At 30.2% G+C, this 15032-nt stretch overlaps 1 protein-coding gene across 3 annotated transcripts in view; it reads left to right on the top strand.

Moving 5' to 3' along the window:
- The window catches only part of LOC107451281 (S-adenosylhomocysteine hydrolase-like protein 1), a 223292-nt gene that overhangs the window by 48209 nt on the left and 160051 nt on the right, over positions 1–15032 (top strand). The window contains exon 1 of one of the 3 annotated variants that reach the window (XM_016067333.3): positions 13940–14245. The exons of the other annotated variants lie outside the window; for them this stretch is intronic. Within the exon in view, the coding sequence (XP_015922819.1) occupies positions 14117–14245 (129 nt within the window). The 5' untranslated portion in view covers positions 13940–14116. Of the gene's footprint in view, positions 1–13939; positions 14246–15032 lie in introns of those variants that run through there. 3 annotated transcript variants of the gene reach the window in all.

Raw genomic sequence — 15032 nt, 5'->3', positions numbered from 1 at the left:
GATAAATATCACGCAAAAATTGTAAAATGAGAATAAGTATTATGTTGTTAAATTATAAATTTTTAAAATGAAATCTGGCATAAACGACATTTTTTTTGGTTGCTTTATCTCTGATATCAGAAAAGGAAAGAAAAAAAATAATTGCATTTAGCGTTCTGTCAATTGTGAATGTTATATAAACCATATCATGTCATATTTTGTTTGTAGTTCGTTTATTAGATAATATTGAATCAACAGGAAGAAGATAGCATTCGTTTTTAATAAATTCAATAAACGGAACCGAAAGAAAATTTCGTTAAAACTTCTCCCCAGCTTATTATCAGTTTGTGCAAAGTTTATTTTGTGAACTTTTTTTTCTTATATTTATTTCCTTATATTTAAATGTAGTTGTTAACACGTTGAATGCCATACTGAGAAAATCATTTTGGCCAGACGGTCAAGCTATGTAAAATTAGCGTGGTTAAATTTTTAGTGGATTCCAGCGTTTCCCTAGTAATTTTTCATTGCATTAGAGTTAGTTTTTTTCCTCCCAACAACGTACTATTAGGTTTTAGCGATAACATGAATCATACCTAGATATTTAAATGCATTGTATAAGCATCGAAAATAGTGGAATTGGTGATTTTCTAAGGAAGAGTGACGATGCCGATTTACTGATTCGTAAGGCTATCACGTGAGGGTTATGAAGCTTTCGTACGACTCTAAATTCTCTTATGAACGATTTCGTAATTTTTTTGCCAAGTTGTAATTTTTGTTTTTATTAATAAGAAAGGGTGTCGAAGAAGAATTGTGACATTGCTAATATTTTAATTTTAAAAGTGCTGTGGCATGACGAATTAATAAAAAATGCACACAGGAAAAGAAAAAAAAATTAAAGAAAGAAGGAAAATGTAACCAATAAACCTTACAGATTTTTTGTAAAATTATCTTTGTATTTTATTTTTTACACTTGGAGAAAACTAAAATATTTACTTATTTAAAAGAAGGGGTGGTATTATCTGAAAAAATGGGAAATGATATTTAGTTTTATGTATAAAAACCATTATCTATACTAGGTTCCCACGACTTGGACAGAATGAATGAATGATAAAGATTTTTCAAAACTAATGAATGCTTAAATTACCTTTTATTTGAAAATTTGCGGAATTATTCATGAGTTAATTTTTGCATCTTTATATATATTTCCTTTAAAATAAATATTTATTAATAGCTTTAAACATCTTGATATTCTAGATAGACATTTTCGCTACCACTTAAAAAAAGTTTCCACACCGTGGGATAATGATATCCTGCTGACGAGATCATATATTTTTATTATTTTATTTTCCATTGTTTTTTTTTTTTTAATTTAAAAGGTTTTTAAATTTGTGAATTTTTTAAAAAACCATTTTTGATAATTTTTTTCTTTTTCTTTAAAAAAAAATCTTTATCTTTTTCTTTGTTTTGCTCTATATTTTTAACTTATTTTATGAATTCTATATACTTGCAGCCTTTGCTCTGTAAGTAAAACTTATTATTATTTTTCTTAATTTTCTTCATTAATCTTTCTTTTCTTTTATCCTTTTTGTTTTTATTATATGTATTTATTAATTTAAACATTTAAAAATTAAAAATATTGTCTTAAAATCATTTTTTAGAACTTTTTAATTGCATGCACGCAATTTTTTTTTTTCCTCTTACGAATATTTGATTAAATGCACGAGAAAATATACTAATTTGATTAAATTTTCAAGAATCTTTTCTTTTGAAAGACTTCTAAAACTAATATTTTTTTTTATAGTTTCTTTTTCTGAATAGCCCTAAAAGTTGGAAAAGTCTTCGAAAAGATTGTTAAGTTAAAAATAGGATAGAAATGATAATCCTGTATAAATATTTCTCTACAAATCAAACTTGTTTTAATGTATATTAATATCAGTCCCCTTACTCTTCTCAATCATAACGACCAGTAATACTTATTTTCGAAATTAAGTCTGCTCTTCGTTTCAATTAAGTAGTTCATCTAACAAAAACTCGTTTAATTTTTCTAAATTCGTTGTTTTCTGTCCAAAAATAAACACCTTATTTATTTGCCATTCAACTTCATCTGCGGAGAGCAACGATCTGATCGGATTACTTATCGTTTCCTACGTCACTTGGCGATTCGACGGGGATTCCCAATACTTTCTCGCGTTCTAGGGTCACTGACTCCAGTTTTCAAGGCCGCGAGGATTTCCTGGTTTCGGCCTTGAAAGAAGAACTTACCAAAGCCAGAGATTGCCAGTTGCTATGGGGGTCATCAAAGGGGATGATCTTGAGATTTGGGAATGGGTGTATCAGATTGTTCCGCACACACACCAAGGGGCTCTTCCCAAGTTCGATGGTACACATCAAGGCCAAAAGTGTCTTGGCCGATCTCTGGTAGGTTCATTGCTTTCTGGTGTGCACTTCTTTCGCACTCAGTCCAATAAACTCCGCGAAGGCCAAAGTTTTGGATATGACAGACCGGTTGTCGAACTTTCCCGAAGTCGACACCCTTTTAGATTTTTTAAACCGTTTACTGGAAGAAAAAAAAAGAAGGCAATATGCGGTTTTAATGCCCAATTTCATGAAGATGCTTCTGTATCTAAAATCCCTTTATGGAAGTTGCATTATGTAAATCATTAAGCTTTTCCATCATGCAAGCTTTCTAAATATAACAGCGGTTTCCAAAACCCTAGGGTCACAGGGATTCCGAAATTTAAGATTGTTGACCAAGTATGAGAGTTGAAACCTGTAAATATTTTACGTGCTTGTATCGTGACAATAATGTTTTTTTTTAAAAATATATTTTGTTTATTTTTAAGTAATTATTTAAGTAAAGTTCTAGAGCAGTGATTCTCAACCACTGTGCCGCGGCACTTTTGTGTGCCGCCAAATTCTTAAAATGTGCCGCCAAATATTAGAAATGATACAATAAAAATTAATGCTTTTTTCATTACAAGTAAACAAACACTACCAANGCACCTGTGAACCAAAGTCACGGAGGCGAGCAACATTACCCACGCCGCACTGCCACAAATACCCGTTCATAGGGTGGGCCACATTCACACACCAGAAGACAACACAGAGAGAAACATCCATGCCCAGAGCGGGATTCGAACCCGCAGCCATTGGCTTCGCAGTCAGGCACGTTAACCACTCGGCCACCTGGCCGGCAATTTAAAATAATGAAAGAAAACTGATTCCAACAATAAAGAAATATGTTATTGTGATAACCATTCTCACCTTTATAACATTTTGTTTTCATTTCAACGCAAAGTAGGTTTCAACTTATTTTTTCATTCTGTGACACATAGTACACCAAAAAAAAATTCTGGGCGAGTCTAAATGCCATACCAGACCTATTAAATCAATGTTTGTCATAAAACCTAATTTTAAGACTGGCATTGATAGAACGAAGAAACTTTCCTAATTATTAGTAATTGCTGCTTAATATGTTCACTATTGCCAATGAACTATATTTGTAAAGTCGGGGTTCTGCCAAGCGAAGGTTGGTCATTTAGGGTTCTATAGCCGAAAAAAAAATTGAGAACCGCTGCCATAAAATATTCAAGCTAAGCCAAATTAAATGGAATGACTTAAATCATTCCCCAATGGCCTTTCTTTGTTCCGCATATAAGACGATTTACGTAGGATTTTTTTAAATTTATTGATGCTTCTTGCTTCAATCCGTTGACAATTCTAACACTTAACTGGCATCCGTTGCATGACCGTTTTTTCTGTGAAAGTTATAATGAAGATGAGATTGTCTGTATTCGTGTAAAAGTTCTAAGAAATACTAAAATTTTGGGTTTAATGTAAGATAACAATCATACATATAATTTTCTTCGTTTTTACGTTATATGCTTGTAATGAAGTAAAAATTACAGGTTTGCCGAACGTAAAACCATTTATAAATCTTTAAGCGCAGTAGTAGTGAATTCAAAGCGTTAAGAATAAAGATTAAATCCATAAGGCATGTAATTTCCTTGTCGTGTTCTGGTTAGTCTAACGAAAAAGACGGCGTTGTTTTTAAAGCTAAAATTAACCTTTAGAGGCCTTTCAAATATTACGTAAGCAGCTAACGGGGTAGTTTGTGATTTGCGTAGTTTAGCTGACAAGAGAGGAGAAGATTAATGCTAATATCAGATAAAGTCCACTTTTTTTTCAAAATTTTTTAGGAAAAATTTAAAAGAAAAAATTCTTTGTAGAGTTTCAATCTTAGAGTTTTGAACACAGAAGATTTCGAAGGAATATTCAATTTCAAATTTTATAAAATGAATTTTTAAGAATTTTGTTTTATGCCTAGCTATATCTTTTATTGGCTTTTAATCCTAAAATTAAATTAATGCTGTAAAAATTTAAGCAAAAACCAGGGGGGTGGGAGTCTTGCGAATTACGTAAGCATGGATGAATGTTTGTGAATTTGCTTACTTTCGCTGATAAGGAGGGAACAGCAGCCCGAATTTCTCAAAAATAGCGTAATATTTGAACTTCTCCTTAAAGACCCGGATTGATTTCTAGTTTACTGCCCAATAGGTTTAATTATAATAATTAGATATAATAAATAACTATTATGAATTGTTAAATATAATTATAATAGTTAATTATATTCATAATTATAATTAGAATAATTGTAAATCTGATAGCAATATACGCGGCATCGGACTCAGAAAGTAAAAAAGTCATACTGCTTTTATAGTAATATATATTAGTGAATACGTAAATATATTAATAAATATTAGTAAATTTTTTTTTATTTCATTAGCTGCTTATGAAGGGGGAACTCGAAACCGTTATACTTTAGAATGCATAGGCTATTTTTGACCATTAAGAAAACACACCTAGGGTTTGCTTACAATGCAGAATGAATTCAATTCTGACTTTTACTTAAGCGTTCAAGTTCATAATCCATTCTATCCTAGCCTCCGTCTAATATTTAAAAAAAAAGAAAAAAAAGGAAAATTACAAATGTCTGCTGTGACTAATATTTTCTGATTTTAAATAGTTTAACTCTTCACTTTCACTTTAACGTCGAAGTTTCATAACACATTCTATCCCAGCATCCATCTGATTTAGAACAATAAAATATACGCGGAAGTGACAAACAAAGAACTAACTGTCTGCGCGACTACTATACTATCTCATTTTAAATAGTTTAAGCTCTTAACTTTTATATTTTATCGTCTAAGTTACATAATCCGTTATATCCCAGGATTCACCTGATATTGAACAAAAAAAAAATTTTTTTTTCGGTAGCAAGCATTGAAATATTCGTGACCCGATTCTCTACCTTTTACTACCATTTCTGTTGGCAGACACAACCTATCAGCTGCTCTGTCACGAAAGGGAAGAATAGAAAATTTTTTTATAACGATTTATAGTTTTACGAGTACTCTGCGACGTCGTTACTACAAGATTTTTTTTTCTTTTCTCTCTACCTTTTAGATCAGCGACCCGCTTGCGATTCTTTGGCATCATATTGGCGAGATTGAATAGGGTTACTTGCCAACACAGGTGAATTTGAAACGGTGGTATTATTTCGTCTTTTTGTGATTTGTTGATGCGGTTTACGTGCATTTTGTGGTCAGAAAGGGGAAGAAGAGGGTGATGGGGTTATAATATCCGGATTTATTTTCTATTTCAAAAGATTCAAATTTCTGACCAATAGATTTGAGAGATCTTGTTTTTTTTTTTGTCATTGTGTTTTTTATTTTCGTTGTGCTACCTTCGTATACATTTTTCAGGTTATATATATTTTTTTCTACTTGAATTAATGTTTTAAAGCGAATCTTTAAGGAAATAGTTATGTCAAATTCCTTTAAAACGATTTCGTAGGCACTAGGATAATTCGTTCGTTAAATAAATGTTGATGCGTAGTGGCTGTGACTAGTGGAAAAATAAAAGATTATACACAAGATTAGACTGCACAAGTGTCTAATCTAACATGCGTTTATTTTAAATTTTTTAAAATATACAATATTAAAATGAATGTATATAAAATTCATAGTTCTTTTAATCCAAATTAATATTCTTAAAATAGATATCATTCACAGGAATTGAAAAAGAATACTTAATTACCATAACTTTGAAGATCACGTAGGAGAGGTTAAATTCACACTCCATTTCCATGATTTCTACTTTCACATTTTTCCTCTCCACATATTTGTCTAACTTTTTTTCCAATCAATTCTCTTATTTTTTTCAACTTAACTCGGAACCCATTCTATTTTCTCTACACTCCAAGAATACTTTTTTTTTTACAGTTAAACCCCTTTAACGTTAAAAATCCAATAATCTTAGGTTAAGAGCAAAGTTCGATCCAATCAAAACTAAAATATCTTCCACCGATCCTTAATTAAAAAGGAGAGCTTGATGATCCAACCCTAATAAACCCCACTGGTCAAGCGTTTTTGGGGGATTTTTCTCACATCTTTGACCGAATACCTAAATATCATCAGTCCAATCAGATGTTCCAAACATAGGGTCGTTTTCTCTAATTTGAGTGGGAAAAAAGACAGTTAAATAAACAGTAGAATTTAAATAAATATTAAATTATATAAGCTGATCCGCGATGGCTCAGGGGATAGACCGTTCGCCTTCCAATGAGGTGAACCGGGTTCGAATCCCCAGCAGTGGCTGGTCGAAACGAATCTGCATCCGGCGTGCACCGACCACAGTGTTCACGTGAAATATCCTCAGTCGTAGACGGATCATGGGTTATCCTGGGAGTCCCTTTGCCGCCAGGTTAACCGTGGGAGGCTCTCGTGGTCTTCCTCTCCATGTAACGCAAATGCAGGCTAGTTAAATCCAAAAGTCCTCCACGAAGGCAAAATTTCTCCCAATACTTGATCCTGGAGTTCCCTTGTCTTCTGGAATCGGGATTAAAATTACAAGGCTAGCTACGGCGTTGAACATTAGTAGTCCTAAACCCGAATAAGTGCATATTCGGTTGTTCAACGACGGTTATAAAATAAAATAAAAAATTAAATAAGTTGCATTAAAATATAAATTAAGTTACGATGCAGTTACAGATACCGTAATACGGTGCACGTTAAACCAGATTTGCCGAAATTTTCCAAATTAACTAAAAAGCTATACAAAAATGACTTACAAAATATTTAAAAACAGTTTAATTTTTATTTATTATTTATTTACCTTGATTTAATTGTTATAAAGTAAAAATAATTTTGCGATTGAGAGCCAGAATTCGTTTGACTGGTAAAACACGAAAGTCTCGGAATATTTACATTCATTAATTCCAGAGAAGTTTGCAATTTCGCGTCCTATCCCATTCTTTGGATGGGATAGGTTGTTTAATATTTCATTCATAACTGTCAGATTCTGTGTTTTATGCAACATGCATGCAGATTTACGAGCAACAGTTAGTATGTAATCTATTAAATGGTTTTTACAGCAACATCTTGATAGTCATCCATAATTTCATATCAACCATTATCGCTATATATCTCCGTGATTTCAACTGGTTGCACGATTCTTGACAAAACATATCAGGAGCTTCTTTGTTATTTCATTATTTATCTACATAAAATTTTCGAACCAATTAAAAAAGTGTTTTAAATCCTTTCGAAGGAACTGAAATTTTCCATCTATAGTCGAATTCTTTGTTTCTTACAGCTTTGAAATAACAATTATCATGAAGTTTTTGAAGAATTCCTAGTTAAATCCATGTGATTCTCGTAATAATTGGGTTTTATGGAATATGCTTTTTTAACGTTTAACTAACAATTTATCAATCCTCGATAAATCGAGGTCAGTATTAAATGAGCTATTTTGTACTTATGGGACATCTTGCAAAATATCATCTTCGTTTTTTTAGTTCAATTTTCTCTATTAAATACTTTGTAAGATTTTGTTAGAGATAATGTCCTATTCTTGGTTGTGTTTAATTCCTATTATATTCACGGGTAATTTACAAGCATTATTTATGAAGATATAAAGCTTTCTATGGTGAAAAATCTGGGGTATTAATTTTTCAGAAGAAAAGGTCGAATTTTACTAGACTGAGTGTTTATTTTCAAGATTTAAATGGTCTGGTTGTTTCTCATTTACCTCGTATTTAAATTTAGTTTGCTAAGAGAAAATTGAATATCCTTTCTCGATTTATTTCTTCGATTCAGTAATTGTCTGTGACTGCGACATTTATGTTTTGAAATTTTGTGAATAAAATTTTACTCACATTTGAGATAAGGTTATTTCAGGCATAAACCCCCACATTTACAAAATATTTTATATTTATTTCACGCGCCACTTGTGTTACAAAACCGCATTTATATAAATCAGTTTGAACCTTTTATTTTGTTCTAAAATGTTCAGAACTCCCTTTTTAAATCAAAAAATCTTTTAAATATCTTTGATGAATTACATGCCTATTACTATTCAAAGTTATGAGTAAACATAATACATAAACATTTCAATTTTTTTTAATGTCAATCATAACTGGAGAATATTACAATTTTTCTATTTTGATGACTTTAAAAATCCCGAAAATTCACCGTAAAATATTTAGTACATTATGCGAAAATTATCATGAAATTTATATTATTTTGTAAAATCTACTGGATTTTTTCAAATCCATATTGGCAGCTACATATATATAGATAATCAGTTTTTTGTTATGATGAGACACTAAATTCTTGTTCTTTTATTTTGTGATAATGATGCAATTAATATCAGATTTCGTTCCAAGTTTTTCCCCAACCAAGTTATAGCTTGATTTCAACCAACTTGACCAACCAACCAAGCTTGATTTCGAGATCTGTATTCTGTTCTCCTCGATATCAACTTAAGCTCGATATCTTATTAAGCTTTTCTTCCCTTTTTATATCTTTGCAGTTATAGGAAGGTATAAAAATACCCTTTTTTTTAATGATTTAGTCTAATGATGAAAAGATCTGTTTTCGCAGTTTTGATATCCTCGGTCTATTAACCGCCTCGTGGGGAAACTTAATAGACCAGAACGCGTGTAACTTCTTTTGTTCAATTAATTAATTTGATGTGTGCCGGCCGTATCGATTTGCAATCATGTTTTAATATAGCTTTTTAGAAAATTGCACTTTTCAATTTCACTTGGGTAATATGGTTGTTGAAATTGGATGGAGATAATCAGCGCCATGAATAAAAGGGATTCAGATTATGCCTTATATAGCGTTCTTGCCATCCAATCTCGAATCCAAGAGAGGTCACAAAATTTCTCTGAAAGTAACGGATCATGTTTCGGCCCCAGCTTTGTAGAAAATCGCTCCTTCTCAATTTCATTTGGTTTATGAGTTGAATTTGAATATGCAGATGATCAGTGTCATAAATAAGAGTGGTTTAAATAATGCCTTATTGAAATGTTGCGACCCAAACTTGAGTCGCTGAAACTTCTGAAGAGGGATAGTCAAACTTTTCTGAATGCAACGCATTTTGTTTCCGCCTATAGAAATTTGCACTTCTCAATTTCAATTGGTTTATTTGTTTTATTTGAACATCACCGTCATAAATAAGAGTGGTTTAATTGATGCTTTACAGAAATCTTGGATCTCCAAGATCTTCATTTCTACGGTTGCCAAATTTCCCCGGATGTAACTCTGATCGTGTGTTTGCCTAACTTTTAAGAAAATTGCACTTTTCCAATTTCTTTTGGAATATAAATTTGAAATTTAGCATTGATGATCACTATTTAAAAATAGGAGGGATTGAGTATATTCTTGTGACCCGAAATCGGGCCATTTATACTTAAAAAAGAGTTTTTAAATTCTGGGAAAGTCACATTTTATAATAAGTCTTACTTTTGCAGTTAATTATTTTTGAAAGCCATTTTATGAAACATATTAATATCTATTGTTTGTTTCCTAGTATTGTTCTTATAACGCATTCCTATAATTCATACTCCTTCTTCTCTATCAATTTGTTTAACTGCGTAGTTGGGTTTGATTAGTTTCATTTCAAAAAGTTGTTTGGCTTGTTATAAGCTTATATAAGTGGTGTTGATTAATCGAATTTTCTTTACAAAAAAAAAGTATTTTGTTTCACTTTAAAAAAAATGTTTTTGGCTTAGTTACTTTGCTTCCTTTTTCTCTCTTTCTTTTCTTTTTTTTTTTAAAATCAAGCTGTGTTGTTTTTTAACAATTACCCTTATTGCTGAAAGAACTCAAAACTACGACGTAGAGAGGGCAAAGAGAAAGAAATTACTTTTAATAACTTTTGATCAAATAATCGGATTTATATGTATTGGGATCTAAATGATTTGAGGGCTTAACTTTAAATGTGCTAATAAATGCACACGATATTCTAAGGCAGTGTTTCCCAAACTTATGACTTTTGTGTACCCTTTCTAAATTTTTCATTAAGTTGTGTGCCCCTAATAAGAAAATTAATGTATTTTTTACTATAAAAAAATTGCACGAAAGTTAAAAATCACAACTGACAGTTGACACTACTAATAATTAACTGTTAAACTCTGCAAAAAATAGCCAATAGAAAAATACGCAAACTTTCGTAAATTTGCATGGCTAACTTTGTTTTTAAATAAAAATTTTTTTGATTTTATTGGGAAAATTTATTGGGAAACACTGTTCTAAGGTATGAAATGAGACAAAAGAAATCGTACTTTTTTTTGTTTTTGATAAGCATACCTCTAATTCGGTGGATTTGGAATCTAGCTCTTAAAATATGGCGGATCTGCAAAATATTATTCTAATAGTTAGGTAGAAGAACGGTTAAGAGTTTGGGTTTGTTGTTAGTTTGTAAGTTAAAAGTTGTTAGTTTTATTTTTGCATATTTCGCCATATCTTCGCAACTAACGAAATATCTAAATATATATTTTAATCAATAAAGCATAAATTAATACCATAGATACGAGAATTTCTATTTTTATTGTAAAATCTTATAAATTTTTCTTCTATATTTGATGATTCTGAGTAAAAAGTGTATTTTTTTTAAAAAAAAAATTGAAAAAAGTAGAATTCGATTATTGTCTAGACAGGATTTCAAGATAAATTGAAGGAATAAAAGTTTGTTGACTTAAATATATTAAATTGCGTCATTTCATAAAATCGTATTGTTTTGACGAATTTGGTTTTAACCTTAAAATTATATATTTTTAATAATCTAGTAATTTATTTGAAATCGATAAGATTCAGTGTTTTCGGTTCTTTAAAAAAAAAAAATTTTTTTTTTAGCTTTTAAAAAGAATTTTTTTTTCTTAAAAAGGGACACCACTTTAAGTTTTTCCCACAGTCGAATTTTTTGTATTTTGTGAAAGCTTATAGCTTAATTATATAGAATAACTCGAAAAAACTTACAGTAACTATACACAGATACTATATCATGTCATCGGCTATTATTTTGAAATTGAATATGGAAGTAAAGTAAAACATTCTAAACAAACTCCAATAAGCTTTATTTATGCAGAATGAAATGAAATCAAACTCTACAATATTCCATATGCCCCTGGGTTTCATTAATTAGAAAAAGATCTTGTAAGGGCAATGACGAGTTAATTCGTTACCAGTCAACAATGTGTATGCACAATAATTTTAATATAAGACTTTGTTGTTTGCTAATTTTATACAGGAGCTGTATGTCACCGTCAATTATTTTTTAAAATTTATTATGGAGGCTAAGTAACTCATTCTAGATAAACAACTCCCGCAAACTTGATTTATTCTAAATGAAATGAAATTAAACTTAAGAATATTTTATATTGCCCGGGATTTCATTAATTGAAATAACTCATCACCAATCAACACTGTGTTTAGACACATATATACTATAATTTAAATGCTTATTAACACTTTGGTGATCAGTTATTTTACACAGAAACTATGTTATGTCTTTGGCTGTTATTTTATTATGGAATATGAAGTAAAATAACACATTCTAAATATTGATTTCTTGAGCAAACGTTGCTAACCGATATTGCAAGTGCAATAACGAGTCAACTCCACGTTTGGATGTGAAAAGACAGGTCAACTAATCATCGGTCAGCAATGTGTTAAAATATCTCAATCCAATTTTCAAATCAACATGAAAACTTCACTACCCGTAAGGTAGTTATAAATTTTTGAAATGACCATCTTTAGCCATAATGCAGACCATAAACATGTCATACAACTTTTTGCTGTGCAACGTAATGCACGAATTGCTATTTTGTCAAATTTTGTATTTTACCATATAAAATTACATTCTTTAAAATGATGTGAAAATCAGTATGTCTTGCAATTAATTTTTTTCGACTAATATTAAAGAAAAATAATTATTAAAAATTATTTTCAACTTGAAATTATCTTTGAGATAAATAAGTTATATATTTGTGCACAAAAATGTTTCGAATTTCTAAAGTTCTCATGATTTAGTGGAATTTGAAAAAAAGGTGAAATTGACATTAAAGGGTCCAAATTTTGCATTGATCTCCTGCTTTAGTTTAAGGCTTAAAAATCCGTCGGCAAAGGGCATGCTGTTAAGAAGACTTTTTTATAACTGATTTCGTAACTTGTCTGCACTTATTAATTTACATATTTAAGGTGAGGCTTTCAAACCATTAAGATTTAATTTAAAAGCCTTCGTACGTGAAAATCCGGTCATTGTATTAAATTTTATTTAGGATGTTTCATTTTTTTTTTTTTTTTTGAAGTTTTGTATATATTTGTGTGCTAGTTTCAATCACTTTGTTTCGCAATTGTTATAGAACGATGGATTGCTTTTTAAATACTTATTTTGAAACATTGCCATACATTTTGATATTGCTTCATATCCGATGATCATCTGGAATTTGAATAATTACAGACGTTTTTTCAGTAGAAATTTCTTGCTGTTGTAACAGGAGACTAGTAGCTTTTAACTGTAGAATTCATTTCGATTCAATTCATTGGAATTTATTGTTTTGAGAAAAGTAAAAAGTAGGTCGTATTCAAGTAACTTTGTTTTGAAATATTATTAGAAATTTTTAGTTTTGCTAGCTGCGTTTTTTTTTCCCTCCTTATTATTATTGATACTTTCACTTTGTTTAGACAAATGAATCTCTTATTTGTTTTTCATAGCGCAAGTTTACAATAATTGGAAGTGATTTTTTTTTGCCATGTTTATTTCCTCCCCCCCCTACTTTTAATGTAACTAATCAAGAGAACTTTACCAATCAAGATTCACAACTAATACCAACGAGAACAATTTTTTGACATTTTATATGGTAAACAGATGTTAAAAAGGAGATGAATTTTTGTTATTTTCTGTTTTTTATAATTTTGGCTTGTGATTTTAGGGCATTTACCTTTAAATACCTTTACTGTATTTACCTTTAAATGCCTTCTTTAAAAAGAAAACAAAACACAAAATCTTAACATTTACTAAGGGAATTAAAATGAAAAAATCATTAACTATTGTCGTATGTTGCTGATATTTGTAGTCCTAAATTTTTATTTGAAATTTAAATTTTTAATTTTAAAAATTTTATAAATGAGTACATTTTTAAAACTTTAAATTTAAAAATTAGCTTCGCAGAGTTTACGAAGTCTGGATAAATATGAAATTGTATGTGGAAACTGAAAACCAAATTGGAAACTAAATTTGCAAAATTTTCTGTCTGCGTGGAAAAGCTCCAATTTTTCCAAGTCACCAATTTTTTATTTTTGTCTTCGGTTTGGTAGGATCGCAGTTCACAAATAGCACTTTACTTATAAAACATTGAGAACGTGCACAAATTTTTAAGTATACTTTTGTTGTTCTTTTTCTTTAGTTTGGAAAATAGATTTTTTAGTTAAGAAAATAAATGCCATACATAAATTGTTTTATAGAAATACAACATTTTTATTCCTATCTTACCATTTTGCTTAAAATTGCCAAAAAAGAGTTAAATAGCCAAACAAAGCAATCTCATCACTCTTGTCTATCGTTTCACTTCGAACAACTTTTCAAAACACTGGGAAGTCGGCCTTGGTTTGGGGAAACTCCGCCCAGAGGTTAGGTGACGTAACGATGACGTCACAATGGGGTTTCACTCGTCACGGTTCTGCTTTCAGTGAGGGTAATTTGGAAAAACTCTACCTTCTGTCTGTAGAAGTCTGGTTAAATGCACGTGGTTTTTGATCCAGTTTGATTTTGGAATAACGGCTTCGAAATGAACGGTGTTATTCTCGATAATAATGTGAGGGATCGAATGGAGAATGTAAATAATAATGGAATTAATAATGGACACGCCGTAATTCCAGAAGGAATGGACAGAGATAGTAGAAGTCGCCCATTATCTGTGAGTAATAAGTATATGAAAAATTATACCGTTCATAGTTCTTCCTGATTTAAATAAAAATGGATATAACACTGATAAAAAAAATGGATATAACACTGATATAAAAAAATGGATATGTAATGTGATATTAGAGAAAAAAATGGATATAAAATGTGATATTAGCAAAATAAAAATGGATATAAAATGTGATATTAGAAAAAATGTGCGAGTTTGTTTATTCCGCAAAATTTAGTCTGTTGCGTTTGATTGTTGACAGGATTAAACCGGCCTTAAAGGGTTAAATCGCGAAGGTAAGTGTTTATAAACACGTTTTTAGTCTTGAGATTCCATATAATATAAAAGTGTTTACTAACTTAATTATATATTTAAGTATTAAAAGTTAAGTCATTTTAATTATCTGTGAGTAATTAATGTATAAAAAATTATACCGTTCGATCCTAATTAAAAAAAAAATAAGTGAAAAAGTGAATTATAAAAGTAATGACAGGAAAATATTAATGAGGAATGATAAAACGAACTGTGCTGTACTGTTTATTGCGTGAAACTTAGTCCGTTTCGATTGGTGAAATCGATTAAGCGAGTGTAAAAAGGTTAAACTGCGAAGCTTTTAGGAACATGTTTTTAGTCTTGTTTACATACCTCATAATGTTAAAATGCTTTACCGGAAAGTTAAATCATTTGTGAGTGATTAGTATACGAAAAATTAAAACGTTCATAAATCCTGATTCAAAAAAAAAAAANAAAAAAAAAAAAAAAAAAAAAAAAAAAAAAAAAAAAAAAAAAAAAA

The sequence above is a fragment of the Parasteatoda tepidariorum genome, chromosome 10, assembly GCF_043381705.1.
Source record: "Parasteatoda tepidariorum isolate YZ-2023 chromosome 10, CAS_Ptep_4.0, whole genome shotgun sequence".
Taxonomy (NCBI): Eukaryota; Metazoa; Arthropoda; class Arachnida; order Araneae; family Theridiidae; genus Parasteatoda; species Parasteatoda tepidariorum.
Note: the sequence above shows the minus strand (reverse complement) of the source record. Positions and strands in the feature narration are given on the sequence as shown.